Consider the following 16,030-nt stretch of genomic DNA (forward strand, 5'->3'; position numbering starts at 1 on the left):
TCTGACTCTACCCGCGTCCTACAAGCGTACGGAAGGTGTCGCTACTTTTCGAGGCTAACTTCAGGACATGGAAAGTCGATTCACTTCACAGTACGCTGTTTCGTCAAACGCATTTGTGGAATTATAAACATCTACTTTCTAGCTTACAATTATTACAGATTTTTACTTACTACGGTTAGATATTGGAACATGAGAAATGGTCATTTTCAAATGCAATCCCAATTCTATGTTTTATTTTTCTAACAACTTGTAACAACGCTATACTGCACAACAGCTTTAATCCTGATCAGTTTTTGTCTCCAAAATCTTTTCTTCGAATTTTTAATTGCAGTAAAACATATTACTAATTCTTCCTCTAAAATTGCATAGTTTCTATTATTTATGTTGAGTGTCATCAACAAAATAAACTGAATTCCGTTAATATAATAGTAGATCAAGGCAGAATACCGCAGATTAGACTTGATCGTGAATCTCTGCCTTAGTATATATTTCAACGTTGTGAACTTCTAAACAAGTATGGTTGATGAAGATGTGCAGTCTTTACATGTATACCTTCAGTCGAAGTAAGCATCATTATCTAAGCGTCAACTTGATATGCTCACCCGTACCCTGTACCCAAGTTGAAAACTTATCGAATACACCCCTGATGCCTGTCGGGGAAGATGGCGGCAGCAGAGTTGAAACCGGTCGTTGCTTTGTGTAATCAAATACCAAAACCCGAGGAGACGACAGTAGATCCGCAAAGTAAACTTGACAACTACAATTTTGAAGTATTGGACGTGATCTTGTGGGTCTTCCCGGTCGTCACTTTCCTCGTAAACGTCATAACAGGTGACATACAAAACACTGATCAGTTTACTACCCCCACTACCCTAACCTAGCTCACTCCACCAACTCAACCAACTCAACCAGAATAACACCTTACAAATGCACAGCGATATTGAGAAAGCTCCTTTCCGCAAATTATTATAGACAACCGAGGAGCTGTCTGATCGTAATCGAATTCATTGGAATTGTATAAAATTTTATTTGGCAATATCGTTAGTAATTGTTAATGATTGAGACACAATTTTTTTTGAGAATGCAGTGCTCCTTACAGATTCGTGCACTACTCATTATTTTTTATCAAAGTGGATTAGTAAAGTTTGTTAAAATTGCTCAAATTTTATTTCACCAAATCAATTTATTTGAATTGAGTAATACTCTGATTTTTTCGAGATTAATATACAAGCACAGTTCATGAAAATAAGGTCTTTAATTATTTATTTGTTACATATGAAACATGCGAAGACACTGTAAAATGGTTACATTTTACCAATTGTGACTGTATTGTTGATACATTTACGCATAATCGAATCTATCATTTCTTTATCTGCTCTGTTTCTACACCTTCATCTTATAACACATTTCGTTTTTCTACATTCAATTTAGATGGCCTGGTTGTCAACAATTATCTTTCTAGTGGTTACTTAGGATGGGCGTACTTTACCGTCATATTCATGCTGCTACCTGCAATAATTGTACAGCTATTCAGCTTGAGATGGCACCATTCTGACGGTTCATTGAAGTACACTCATTGGATGTCACACATTATTTTTATGGGTGTAATTCACAGGTAATGTGCATATATATATATTTTAAGCTATCTTAATCTTGAGTGATTTGAGTTCACAGTGTTCTGTTGTAACTAAATTTGATGTGGAAGTGTTGTTATTTTATTAATGGATTCCTTACCGTCTCATATGCACATAACATTGTTTTAGCATGCTGTCAAACTTTGATTTTCATTGTTTATTTAGATACCTAGTTTTATTGCACGCAGCAATAGAATCTTTGAAAAATGGGCAATCAAAATCCCGGAAAGACTGGGTGCTTAGGCAGCAGAGTGACATATGCATGCTTCACTTATTTGAATCATTTATGGAATCTGCTCCTCAGATTTTGCTACAACTGTACGTCATGGTTGTACTTCAAGAGGCTTTATTTTGGACCAGTAAGTATATGAGAGCTTCCAGGATATTGCCATTACAGGCAATACTAAGTAAAAAATCTAACTGATCCCGTTTAAGTAAAAGATGAAACTCATAAGTAATGGAATAAAATACTCATTTATTACAAATAATTTACATACTTACAATCTTCTCACACATTATCACAATATTTTCTCAATTACACTCAAATTTTTGTCATAAGGTAATAGTCATCAGGCAAATAGTCAAACAGGTTAAAGTCCTTTTCATATACTCGGTACACTTCTTCCAAAAGCATCTTTGGCACGCTTTGAAAATATTTTTTAGAGATCATAGTTGTAGTTGCCCCTTGTGGATTAACGTTTTTTACATTATTTTTAGTGTATAAGTATTGATTCAGTTCTAATTCCTGGATTAAAAAGTCTTCATCTCTCTTAAATGTTTCAAATTTTAAAATGTAATCATAGTTTAGCGCACATGGTCTACAGAATTGATTGTAAGGAGCCCAATGTTCATCAAAGTATTTTTCTTTTGTAATAAATCTTAGAAATTCCGTGAAAGTTGGTTCTCGCTTGGTATTAGAAGCTGCTGTTTTCTGTCGATATTTCTGAGTGATGTGGCGCCCATATTTGTTGTAATAATATTTTCTGCTTTCCATATTTTCTAATTTGTCTCTGTAGGCTGACAATAGTCGTTCGAATGGATGCCGCACAACAATGAATTTCTTTGTATGTCTCAACTTCTGGAACATTTTTTTTACAAATCCACAACAATGTTTGTTCCATGACACAGAAAAATATGTTTTGTTTGAATTACATGAAAAACAATAAGAACATGGAGTTTCGAAAATTTTGGTAAAATTTAATTATTACACATTCGTAAGATGCCAGAAGTTTTTTTTCTGTATATGAACTATTGGTGATAAATCCAAGTAATATGCTACATTTGACTATGTTTTTGCATACCTCTAGTGTTGATTTTAAGTCTGCATTTGGGAATGCCTGTCTAGCAAGAGTATTTACTTGCAACACATTACGTTCAATAAGCTCTACTGTGAGATCAGACAAAGTTCTACCCAAAACGGCGAAATGCACCATCCATGTTGAACTGCCAGCTTTATAAATCGGGCACCAAGATAATCCATGCTTTCTAAAAGAACATATCCATTGTAAAATGTTGGCACTGCGATGAAACACGCACTAAGCAATATGCAAACTACATGTTGTTACAGAATTTGGATTAAAAAACTTTCAATTTTTGACATAAAACAATAATTAGATTGATACAAAATAACATAAATGAATTAACATACGTGTCAACAATCATGTTAGAAACCACTGCACGAATTGGAGATGTCTCGTTTCCAAGGATCTGACAAACACTCTTAACACCTGTTCTTCTAATTTGCAACTCGGTTCTTATCTCTGCCATTTGTGCTGTTGTTATGATTTCGTCCAAATAATCTGTTGAATTAATTCTACTATCGATGTATACTGTATCTGACTGTTGCGTCGGCTCAATGTACTCAGGTAATAATATTGGTTCCGATGGCTCTTCAGTTAGCAGAGTTCTCCCAATAATAGTGACAGTTGTCAGACCCATTGCATAAATCACCATCCATCGTAAAAACTTGGCCATTCTCTGTTTGAGCAAGCACATTACCAAGAATTACTCATCCAGTCTACTGTATCTATACCCAACGAATGCATGATAAAAGCATCCGCTGACAGAAAATATATTTGTCTTATTTTTCTGGATGATTATTCCTATCTCTTTATTTAAATTTATACATTTTTTCCTTTTAATGCATACTCCATACTTATAAGTCTGAAATGAAGCATTATTTTTCAAGTTTTAACACATGTCTTACCAGACCAGTTTTTATATTCAAAAATAACATGTCAAATGGCCACTATGGAGTACAATGAATTCTAGTTATCAGTTCGTATTTTATCGACAATACATTAGTAGGTGAGTGCTTTCCCAAGAGAAAGAATTCCCATTTTTTCAAACCTATACCTCTGGATTATTTTGTTGATTTAGAAATCCAAAATGTCAACTGACTCGACGTCTAGTTTCTATTTAAAAAAAAATTATTGAAATACATTCAACCAGCTGAAAGTTGACTGGATAAACAATTGAATCTTCTTAGAATCTGAATAAGGAGAGGTCATTTGTAGAAACTCCTACTCATCACATGAAAAATCAACAATCTTAGCACTTGAACAAAAATCCAGGTCTCATGATACAATGAAATACTTTGTATATAAACTGAATTTCAAATCTTCATCAAACATTATCTTGAAACAACGCATCACAAACCGTGGTTTTTAATTTTTTATTACTTGCGTGTGCCCAGTGTATAATGTCTTTAACTTTGTAAAGAAATTTTATTGTAAAATAATGTAATTCTATACTGTAGATCTGAAGATGTTTATACAGGGTCTAATTTTATATGAGTTGAATGTATTGATCGATAGCATATGTAGTAGATCGAAAATTTTACTTCGAAGTTTTCCCCAATACCATGATGCATAGATTCTAATCTAAATGTACATATAAGTACCCGGCATTTATCAGTTAGTACTTTATTCTTTGCAACACATAACATTTTTTCTTATCGATAATTCCTCAATCAAAGGGTAATCAAAATCAATAACGATATTCACTGCAGGAGATAACTGATCAGTTGTAATGTATCCTATGCTTGACAATCTTGATTAAAATTTAATCAAATCAATCACAGTGATATTTCTGTAGTTAGTAACCACTTATTCTTATGTGCTTGAGCCTACAGTGCCTGCTGAAGTAAATATACTAAGTTGGAGATACGGACATTTTTTTTTAATATAATTATCAATACCGATCAAAAATTTCTGAAAATAGTTTCAAGACCAAAGATTTAATGAAGAATTTATTCATGTAGTTGCAAAACTTGAAGAGCCAAATTTGCCAAAACAAACATGTTTCAAAAATGCGAGTTTAGTAAAAGGTTGAGTGGTTGACAAAAATGATTTCTTTCAACTCAATCTGGATACTGGTACTATAAGGTTCAACCATGTTCACCAAATAGTATTGCGTGTTATTAACATTCACCTGCAAACTCGGAAATACTTCTATCATTATTATCGCACTAGACATTGTTTACCAAATAGAAAGATTTTTTTTCCACCTTTTTTGAATAAATTTAATTTTTTCTTGTTTGTAATTTTTTGTATACTACTATTATCACTTTTTACCCCACTAAATAGTTCATACATTTTAAATCCATACTATCAGAGCATGACAAAATTTTGCATTTGAGAGAACTATTTACGAAAGAGACGTTGCTAACTCCGAGCTTCACAGGGCACTGAATCTGTCTGGAGCACATTTGAGATGTGAGGTAGTTTCATCTCTGCTCCTAACATAAGCTGCGTAGGAGGATATATGTGACTGTTTTGTATCTTATCTACAACGACACCATCACAGCTGAATTTTGTACAATAGATAAGAAAAGGTTTAGGAGAACAAAGGAAGTGTTCAGGGTGGTTGCCATAATTGCCACAGAATGTATCTGAAGTATATGATACAGTGAAACAGCAATTTGAAGCCATACTTAGTGTTGAATGTAATTTACTTAATCGGCTCCAATAAATGGTGACAGCCTACTTTTTTGTGCAATTGATATCCAAATTTGCAACATAACGAAATAGATATGTATTAAATCAATCACCGGCAATTCATTCGAATATTAGTTTTCAATACAGAAAGAAAAATAGTTTGAATAAAGCTAACTAGTGCAGATATAAGACAAATCATATTCGTCTTTTTGAATGACTTCTCTTGCTACTGTTGTGAAGTTTGAGAGTAATAAAACGATTTGTAAATATGATTTTGTTAAGACTTAAGAAAAAGTTTTGTAGCATCCGAGCATCTTATTTACTTCAGAAGTAAAAATATATCAGAGATGGTGAGGGTGTTGAATGACCTAAAAATAGGTGCAAATTCCACTGCAATGCTAAATAAAAAAGTGACATAGCAGGAATGTTATTTCAAATGTTACGGTCAGTCAATCAACAGAGCTTTGTTTAGAATAAGATGAGATTTATAAAAAAATGTGGTCAACAATCACTTCACAACCCAAATGAAACTATACTTTTTCACAGTGAATTCTATTCACTGGTATGTTTCACCTGTCATTAAACCCTGTGATTCTAAATATTGTACTCGTTTATGATGGTTTTAACGACTTTTCTTGGAGATTTTACTGAAGTTGAAATTGCCGTTCTGGCTTAAGGCCAATGCGTCAGTGACAAATGTCAGATATGATTTAAGTTTATACCTTACCTTAAAATTATGGAAATGAACATTGCTGAACTCTTTTATAGAATGTGTGTCAATTATGCGTTTGTTTATATTACAGCTATTTCAGCTGCTGCCTCCCTGTGTTCGTTAGCATGGGCAATAGCTGCTTACACCAGGGCTATGCGCAGAGCACGGCCAGATAAATGTGAAAATGCATGGCCGAGTCTAACTCTCCAAGCTTTTTGGAGAGGTGGAATGCTCACATCGCGAATTGCTGCATTGGTTTTGGCAGCTGTTTGCATCAAAGAATGGATATTCTTGCTATTAGGTAATTATTGTTGCACATACTTTCGAATTGGTAATATCCTAATATTCGAAAAATATCAATTTTGTTGAAGGAATTCACTGGCTGGGTATGACGACATGGGTAATCCTACAGAATACAGATTTCTGTTCAACAAAATGGGAAGAACGAATATACAACTGTGTAATTGGTGTTATATACTGCTTTGATTTTTTTAATTTATGTGAAGGACAGTCTCGGTATCGTGTGCTTTGTTTTTATTTGGTCACAATTGCTCAGAATATTGTTTTTTTGAGTATTTACATTATATATGTCAAAAGCTCGTTAAAGTTTGCTGTTCTTACCATATCAATGGTCATGATTATTGGTGGAACTGTGATAGGATTAATTAGCATGCTTCTTTATTATGGTAAATTTCACCCAGCAGGGCCAATAAAATTGTGTGATAGTTCAAATAACGATGCCGAAACTGCTTCACAAAAAACAGTGGATAAATCAGGAACACTTAGATCTCTTAAGCATCGTTGGCATGCATCTGTTTTGTCAATACCACATTCGGTTGATTTATCCCAAGTTACAACTGTATCTGACGATATAACTGCGGATAAAAAGTCACTACTTACTAATATAGTTCAAAGTTCCGAATTCGTGGAAGAAGGAATCGTTAACCAGAGTTGCGACGTCAGTGATGTTACTGAAACAGTTGTGAAAGTTGTTGTAGAAAATTCAAATATTAACGAAGTCACTTGTTCTAGTTCACAAAATTATATTTCTACCGTACACAACTTATCCAATTCTCCAAATAGTCAAAACATGACTAATGAAATACTGCATTCACAAATTCCTGGAAATTATCAAAATTTTAGTCGTTCAAATCTGCCACATTCAATAAATGTAGATAGTGATGTAGAAGATGATTATGTCGAGTGTAATAACATAGAAACATTGCGGCGTCAAAAACGTAGAGGGATATGTTCCCCGGTTGAATTGGGCTTGGAAACAGATGATTCCAAGTCAGATGATTTAAACTCGAGCCTACAATCGCAGAAGCGAAGAGGGATTTGTTCCTCAGCGCAATTAGGCCTTGAACTAGTTACAGACGAAGACAATTACGTGGAAAAAAATTTCAAATTTGAGAAACGGAGACCAATGATTGCCACTGAATCCGAAATTGGATTCGATTTGAACAGTTTTGCAGAAAATTCTTCTCCACTCAGTCCAACTTCCACAGAACTACTAGCCCTTCAAGACAGTATTAAAGACCGAGAGAGATTAGACACACCTGTAATATCGGAAACTGATAAAATATCTGAAAGCGATAAAATCTCGGAAGAAATATCGCAAAAGGAAGAAACTATGAGTCATGTTACTTCCGTACATGATTACGAAAATGTTTGTCCCTTGGGCATAGCCAGACCTCCTTGGTGCATACGTAGTTGGAAAGGATACACCGATATTGAGACATATATTCACGATGATAGTGTTGTTAGAGATAGACGCCGAGATACATTGACAAGTTCAGCTACAGGCACTACTTTTAGTTCTGAATTTTCCGATCCCACTTGCACAAGTCCAGCACCAAGAAAGGGTCTCAAACGTTCGAGACAAGACGATTACTTGGACACCTTAGTATACGACTTAGAAGACTGGGAATCTAATGTAACTTCTAACGAGGAAATATCAACTTCAACTTTATCTGACATTGACGAAGAAGAGGCTAATTTATTTGTTGCAAAACCAATTGTCATAGACGACAAGGGTGGTATGTTTGCATTGGATACAATTTTAGAAGAACGAGAAGACTCTGTTTCAAGTTCAGACACCGGCATCGATTTAAGGCGTGCCAATAATTGTTCAGTTAGTACTTTAGTTGCAACAATTGACGAAATAAGAAAATGCACTGCTGAAAATTCACCTAGGCACGTTTATCATCGAACCGAATCTCAGTGGGAAGATTTAGATCCAAAGATGTTGATAAAAAAAGTACAGCTTGCTAAAGTTCTATTTTCAAATGATTTTAACAAGTTTTCTCCCTGTAAAGATGTGCCACATTCATCACTGTTGGATTCCTCATTAATATTCAATAGTGCCAAAGAAATTGAGGCAATGAAAGAAATGACAAAGTGTTACTCCACTGCATCCATCAGACGAACACCCTTAATAAATGCTATTCTATCGGACTCACCAATCCTAGGACCGAAAGCAAAGATCCAGAAATATAACAGTATTGCCGATGATTTAAATATTTCGAATTTGGAAGAACACAATGTTTATGTCGAGATGCGACCACTGATACCAGAAAAATCTGATGAAGTTCGTAAAATGATTCCTACCATGACACCATCTAATATTAATCCAAGCAATCCCCGACCTAAAACTGAGATTGTCGAAAATATGACGTTAGAAAGTGAAGGTGCCCATGAGAACTTTATCGCTGAAGAAGCAGCGGTCATACAATCTTCAGAGAATTATCAAGCACCCTTGGTAACATTTTCACGAGCACCTATTCCTCCCAGTGAAACGTTTTCAAATGGTGAATTACCAAAAGTGCCACCGATCGAGCCAAAAGCAGTACCACCAGTTTTGAATGCGAATTTTTCCTATCCGGTGGGCGTACATGCGTCATATGAAAAACGTAGACGGAATGTCAACCGGCCAAGGCGAAAATTTTCGCTTTTGAGAGAAAGATTTGAGCCAAAATCTGAAAGACTGATATATACGGTAACACCACAAAGTAGAAATTCGAATTTACTCACTGAACCTAGGACAATGCTTTATCTTGATCAAACAAAATTCAGTGCATGTGATAAACAAATGTCAATTATTTTGAATGATAAGTTCAATGCCGAAGACTTTACTGCTTCTTATGACAAAGAAAATCTAACACCAGCAGTGACAAGTCGAATTAGTCACTGGAATAGTTTTATAAATGAACACAATTCTTCAATATCCGATAAACTTGAAATGAAAGATAATAATTTTGGTAGTCTTTCAAATTTAAAGGAGAAGAGAAGTATTTTTTTGAAACAAGTTCTTTCTCCACCAAAATTTCAGAACTGGGGTAAAAAAAGGACTTTTAGTCCTAATGCCAAAATGTTACCGAAAGCACTTTGAGAATAAATTAGCAATATTTACTTCAGATAGAATTTTAACATATGCATATGTATCTGATCTCATGGCCAGTAAGTAGACATAGGATACATCTGTCAGCATAAAATGACAAATGAATATTTAATGTTGCCACACTTTCAACATTTAAACGTCAAATGTTCCAAATTCCTCCATTCATAGAGGAGACTGAATATATTCTAGAAACTCGGCCTGTTAATTTGTGACTATGAACAGAAAAGATTGCATCCAAGTTGACTGAATGATATTTCAATGTAGAATTACCGTTCTTCATTTTTTGAGCACACAAATTACTTTCGTAAAACTCATACAAAATCAAAAGAAGCAAAACCGTTTGGCTTCAATAACAATGAGCCTAGGGCGAAATTGTATAAAACCCGGTGTAGACATTAGTATTCACTCCATGTAAATATTTTTCTGACTAAACGTTTATTCTTATTAAATGAGTACTTTTTTGACTGTAAATATTACTCTAACAACAATGATAAAGGAACAAGAGGGCGAATGAATATAGATACTTGAGGTTGAAATTTTTTTCACATAGAGTGATGTGCAGCAAAGTATTATATTTACTATCAGTATAGTTTTAGAGTTCTTTTTATACAAAACATAATTATAGTGCATATATGTATATATACATATATTAGGATAGTAAATATAACAAATATAATCTAGTATAAATGACTTGTAAATGATCAGACTACATTAGCAAATACTGCTATTCAAAGATCTTAAAACTGACAAGAGTTCGTTCATTAAGTGCACAATCAGTCACAATCAGTCACAATCAGCACAACTTTCTCCAACTGAATAATCTCTTCTCATTAGCATTCCCTAGAACATTCTTGTTATTAAATTTCTTGCCGATTCTCCCCAACTGTTCCTGAGGCAATTTGGATCTGTATTTTTTATTTTCGAATTTACTACAATTAGTGTTATGTATGACAAGATATTGTTGCACAACAATCAAATGGTCAAACATGTGATCTGTCGACCTAAAAATTGTAAGTATTCCATTGATTCTGTGATGAATAAATATTTTTTTTTACGTATTGTATCGTTCTTTAATAGCAGTAATTATACATAAATTCGTTTGTATATGTTCAAATGATTTGATTCACGTTTTGTACATAGGAAAAATAATCAATAATCTTTACTGAAATGAATAAATTATAGCTCAGATAGTTGAGAATCAAACGCAAAATATCAATATAATAAAAATTTGAACCCGAAATATTCATGAAGAAATGTCAGCAGTTTCCACGGATAGCCTAGTCGCTGGACCAATTTCACCTGTTTTTGTTGGTAGCTGTGCATCCAAAATCCACCGCAGGAAACGACAGATGGTATGTAATTTTTTGTGAATTTTTTTTAGATCAATACTAAATTTAGAAAATTGTGATTTGGTAAATGAAAACGCCCATGGACATCATTATATAGATACTAAAAGAAGATATTATTTGTCACATAAAGTGATATTACATTGATACACAGTAAAGTATGACAGCTAATAATAGTATGGTGTAGTAATCTCTTTATATATACAATTATATAGTATATCGTATGTAGTAGTAGATGAAAAATAGTCTAGCAGAAATGACTTATAAAATAACAAAAACCTATTAACAGCAAATGGTGACAGTCAAGGATTCGGATAGTGATTCATTCTTTGATTTTGAGTACAATCAGTTTAGTAAATAGATAGGGAAAGTCATTTTACTATTACCCAAATCAAACATTCGCCAATAATAACAAAACCTATAATATTCTGACGCGCTTAACTCATTTGCTACTTACATAATATGGATCTAATTGTTTTTGTCTTTAGATATGAACCAATATCACCTAATAATCAAATTGTCAGACTTATAAATTGCCTAGCTAAGAAGTGTAAGTATTGCATTGATTCTCTGAAGAATAAATATTTCCCTACATATCCTATTGTGCTCTAATAATAATTTGACACAAACTTATTTAATTCAGTTTAGATGATCATGATCCATTTACGTTATTTGCATGGGAAAAATATTATCAAATAATATTACTCTTATAATAAAACGGTAAAAAATAGTAATAATAACAGATCTTATTCGATATCGCGCGAATGACTGACTGAAATTGTGAAAACTTATAAGATATATCTTTTTTTGAAAGTGCAAAAAAACAAATCCATTCGGCTAACAAGTACATTTGTGATTAGTTTATTTTGAAGGAATAAACATGATCACCGTAAGTAGTCAATTTTGTATATAACATCTTAACGTTAATCACAGTCCCACAATATGTCACCTACTGTATTACTCACTATACAACTATTACGTTAATTCGCTGGGATCTATACTTATTTCATTACATATAAAGTGAAGTAACGTTGATAATATAAATATCTACAAAATACTTTCGATGGAAGTAATGTATGCGCGACTTTCGGGTAGAAAAGAATAAAAACTGTATAATTCTTATTAATACTTCGTTGTTAAACGGTATAGCTGATCATGGCGAAAAAAAAAATATTAGCTGTGTAAACATAAATAAATGATTAAATATTTGTTTCGATTGGGGACTTCTTGTTAGCGTCTGATTTTTTGTCCTCGACTTCGATTATTTTTATTCACCTGCTCATCTCATTATATCTTACTTTGAACTTAAAGTTTCAGATTGAATAAAATGTGAATCTATACACGTAATCGTTTTGCAGCAAATTATTATCAATTCGTTGTCATTTAATGCATATGCCACATGAGAGCGCTATGATGATGATTGAACGAAATAAAATTCTTACGAAATACTTGAACAGAAGAAACCAGAGAGTATTGCACTGGTAAATCTTTGTGATAAGAATATTTTATCAACTAGTATTTTAAAAATGTATTCGACTTTCATTTGTTTAATGTTGAAAGATTATTTTGAATTGAAATTGATGTCATCATTAATTACATTCAATGCGTCCATTTCATTACTAATATCTATTGCAACAGCTTCAACTCTACGTCATGATGATCCAGCCTCAGTCACTCTCAAATAAGTGTACTTTGTCCATTAACAGTTTTCTCGCTATACTTTTTTATCCAATCAATATGACAGACAATAGGTAAACTACGTAAATTATTGCACACGCGAGTTGAGAGAGACATTTTACGTAACTCTTGTGCAATCTGGTGTAATGACTTTCCTTTCGTCTCCGGTATTAACAAGAAAACGTAGAATATGGTGACGAGACACATAAAACTGTACAATAAGTAAGAACCTGCCAAAGTCATCGATTCTGGAACAAATTTAAAACAATAAATGAGCATCTAGAACACTTTGTGATAAGTAAAGTATAAACAGAGTATAGACCTACACAAAATTGCATCAAACTTACTTATCATTTTTGTAACCAATTCTGTAGCAACAATATTCGCAATCCATAGAATGACTATTGAAAAGCTAACACACTTCCCTCTGACCGTTGCTGGGAAGACTTCACTAAGTGTCAGGAATGGTACTGGACCAAGCCCCAGCGCATAAGCAGCCTCATAAACCAAAAGAGTTATGACTGCCAATATACGTAGACCACCATTCAGCCCTTCAGATGTAACTATATTTTGAGTCTGAAACGATTTTCGGAGATGAAAAGAATAAACAGGGACTGGAAACAATAATTTTTCGGACATAATTCAGAATCCTTCACAATGCTGTGCTAAGAAAGGAGACAAATGGTATGGACAATACCGAGTGGACCAGATTTTGCGACTTTCTTATCTCGAATATGGATACGCTTCGATAAATCAAATATACCTCACAAGACGCTTTCACTTGTGTCCAAGTTTCTGGACTGGGGGCAATCATAGCCAATGGTGTTGGCAAGAGAGGGAATGGTGGTGGCGATCCCATAGGAATACCAATTCCAGTCCTCAAATTGTCATTACCCATGTTAACATTGATCGTGTTGATACAATTAGAATTGATACTGTCTAGAGTATTATCGCCTCTATCAAATGTTGCAAGCAATGACAACAGCGATATAGCCGTCATGCAGATAGTCGCAGATGTTATCAGAGCAGTCCGACGACCGCATCGTTCGACGACGACTAATGAAAGTATCGTACTAAATACTTTCACGATCCCAAGCGCTACCAGTGCGGTTGTCTGTGCTACATCTATGAGAAACATTGTTAGTTTGTGGTCATTGAGGTTTTACTATTTATTTTTATATGCTATCCATAATTCTATTGGAATTGACGTCATTTTTTTAAAAACTATACTACCAACGAGTATATTTCCTATCTTCAAATGTCTGAGTTTTCTCATTTTGCCATATAATTTTTACCCAAATGTTAAATACTTACTGGAGCAAATTCCCAGTAATGCAAACAGTCTAGGCGCGTAAAACAAGACCTGGCGTCTACCAGTCCCTTGTTGTAGAATCAACATAACTGCCATAATGAAAAACATCTCCAAAACATTGTTCCATGGATTTTTTACCGTTTTTCTTGCTACATGTTGATTACGTTGTAGCAATAAAAACGGCGGAGATCTATGCAAGAAGATAATGATGATAGCACAAGTGACCAATGCAGGTACAGCCGTTACGCCCATTGCGATTCTCCATTGATAATTGGTGGTCTTATTTGCACCTGCTATTACAGAAAGTAGCAAACCAGCCGCAGTGCCAAATTGATGTAACGTAATGTTGTAACCACGTTTGTTAGATTCTGATACTTCTGACATGTAAATACATTGTGCAATGGCTGAAGCAGTCCCTGTATACCCACATATTATGCGTGCACATAACAGAAGAGTGTAATGATTGGATAATGCGGATAGCAGGGAACCAAACGTTAAGAGTGCTAGGGTGAGAATCATTGTCCAACGCCGGCCAAAACTGTCTATCAAGATACCTGTTGATAGAAATAGATGCAATTCGTTAGGCTCTAAATTATATTGATAAGTTTTCATTAATTCTTTTACAAGAGGGATCTTAGAGAAAATTCTAACGAAATTTCATGCCAAATTCAACTAATTGTGCATGTTTATTCGTTAGATATAATACTAAGATTTGAAATATGTAATTGAAATTATTTTGTTTGTCCATCTGAATAAAAAGTAATTGACAATGATGTTCAAAATATTGTTTGTTTTTGTTTTCTGGTAAAATTTGGCATAACAGAGGTTTATATAATTGAACTCTTCAACCACCATTTTTGGTTAGTCGTACCAATAACATAACTAACAAAACTTACCACCGGACAGAGCACCAAGAAGTGCGCCAACGAACCAGACATTAACTACAGTCTCCTGCTCAAAACAACTTAAGTTGAATTCGTCTTTGATTGCAGATGCTGTGGGCTTGGCTATACCCATGTCATAGCCGAAGGATGCGCCGGCCCAAAAGGCAACGATTGATACAAGAAGGTCTTGATTCCTCGACGTCAAAGGTGTTAGATTGTCCTTTTGTTTTGGAATTGGTTTTCTTAGATTCTTCACCGGTATACATTGATAATCGTCAACCACTGGCTTATTTTCTGGTACGTCAGCTGCTTGGTTCCCACCATTCAGCAATATTGCTGTGTCTTCCTCGTCACTCATTTTTTCGCTTGTCAAATTGACAGTCTAAATTTATCGATGTACAATTAGTGAGTTTTTACTGAGAGACTTTCGCTGAAACGAAATAATGACTGGATGAAAATAAAATATAACAAACATTACCAATACTGATTATCTACGTTATTGCTCAAACGCGTTAACTGTGGCTTGATTAAGCCTTGTCTTTATTTCAATTGAACTTGAAAAAACGCGAACGTCTGGGCATGCAATTCTCACCTGCAGCTGCAAAATCAAATATAGTATTAGCTCAGGTGTGGCATGAGAAATTGCGGGTATATTCAGTATGATATTTGTTTCCGAAAAATATTGTATAATCAAATTGTTTATGTAATGTAGGAGCAATGCAATGTAGAGTAAAATATAAATCAGCGAATCGTTTTCGACAAGAGAGCCTGGCACTACAGTTATCGTCGTGCAGTAGATGAATGTTTATACAAAATGTTTCTCGTTGAAACACTGTCAACTTTAAGAAACGTTCAAAGTATACATGACAGCTGGACTCGTGTCATGTTGTAGAAAAATAGATACAATCTTACTTACAGCAAACAAGCTTCGAGCAATCGGTTTTGTTTACAACATTTTTTGACGTTTGAGTCAAAGCCTGGCTAATCGCTGGCGGCCATTTGCAAGGCCTCGAACGAAAAAAATGAGTCTTTGACAGCTGTCAAAGTTGGGTGAAAATGATGAAATAATATTACTCTTACAATGATGGAAATTATTTTATTTTTATTTTCATGTACCGGGGCTGTGA

General features: G+C 34.2%; 3 protein-coding genes across 16 annotated transcripts; 1 reads left to right on the top strand and 2 right to left on the bottom strand.

The window, feature by feature from the left end:
• Positions 1-30: 30 nt before the first annotated feature.
• Positions 31-11,701, top strand: LOC107220108. 2 transcript variants are annotated; one of them, XM_046738421.1, is made up of 5 exons: positions 31-831; positions 1,432-1,615; positions 1,800-1,993; positions 6,376-6,585; positions 6,656-11,701. In XM_046738421.1, the coding sequence occupies exons 1-5, from the start codon at positions 663-665 to the stop codon at positions 9,673-9,675; spliced, it is 3,777 nt and encodes a 1,258-aa protein (XP_046594377.1). In that variant the 5' UTR covers positions 31-662; the 3' UTR covers positions 9,676-11,701. The 2 variants fall into 2 exon arrangements, with proteins under 2 accessions (XP_046594377.1, XP_046594380.1); XM_046738424.1 differs by lacking the exons at positions 31-831; positions 1,800-1,993 and having other exon boundaries at positions 1,489-1,615.
• Positions 1,960-6,390, bottom strand: LOC124294181 (carbohydrate sulfotransferase 11-like). 9 transcript variants are annotated; one of them, XM_046738503.1, is made up of 5 exons: positions 5,067-5,347; positions 3,283-3,611; positions 2,936-3,119; positions 2,132-2,712; positions 1,973-2,037 (listed from the first exon to the last, which is right to left on the bottom strand). In XM_046738503.1, exons 1-4 carry the CDS (start codon positions 5,109-5,111, stop codon positions 2,176-2,178), a joined length of 1,095 nt encoding a protein of 364 aa, XP_046594459.1. In that variant the 5' UTR covers positions 5,112-5,347; the 3' UTR covers positions 1,973-2,037; positions 2,132-2,175. The 9 variants fall into 9 exon arrangements, with proteins under 9 accessions (XP_046594506.1, XP_046594482.1, XP_046594493.1 ...); XM_046738550.1 differs by lacking the exon at positions 5,067-5,347 and adding an exon at positions 6,300-6,390 and having other exon boundaries at positions 1,960-2,712; XM_046738526.1 differs by having other exon boundaries at positions 1,960-2,712; positions 5,143-5,347.
• Positions 9,979-15,958, bottom strand: LOC107220148 (solute carrier family 2, facilitated glucose transporter member 10). 5 transcript variants are annotated; one of them, XM_046738470.1, is made up of 7 exons: positions 15,820-15,918; positions 15,496-15,501; positions 14,916-15,333; positions 14,022-14,573; positions 13,471-13,832; positions 13,055-13,283; positions 9,979-12,955 (listed from the first exon to the last, which is right to left on the bottom strand). In XM_046738470.1, the coding sequence occupies exons 3-7, from the start codon at positions 15,259-15,261 to the stop codon at positions 12,708-12,710; spliced, it is 1,737 nt and encodes a 578-aa protein (XP_046594426.1). In that variant the 5' UTR covers positions 15,262-15,333; positions 15,496-15,501; positions 15,820-15,918; the 3' UTR covers positions 9,979-12,707. The 5 variants fall into 5 exon arrangements, with proteins under 5 accessions (XP_046594426.1, XP_046594412.1, XP_046594434.1 ...); XM_046738456.1 differs by having other exon boundaries at positions 14,916-15,285; positions 15,382-15,501; positions 15,820-15,914; XM_046738478.1 differs by having other exon boundaries at positions 14,916-15,285; positions 15,820-15,912.
• Between the last annotated feature and the right edge of the window lie 72 nt (positions 15,959-16,030).

The sequence above is a fragment of the Neodiprion lecontei genome, chromosome 1 (genome assembly GCF_021901455.1).
Source record: "Neodiprion lecontei isolate iyNeoLeco1 chromosome 1, iyNeoLeco1.1, whole genome shotgun sequence".
In the NCBI taxonomy this organism is placed as follows: domain Eukaryota; kingdom Metazoa; phylum Arthropoda; class Insecta; order Hymenoptera; family Diprionidae; genus Neodiprion; species Neodiprion lecontei.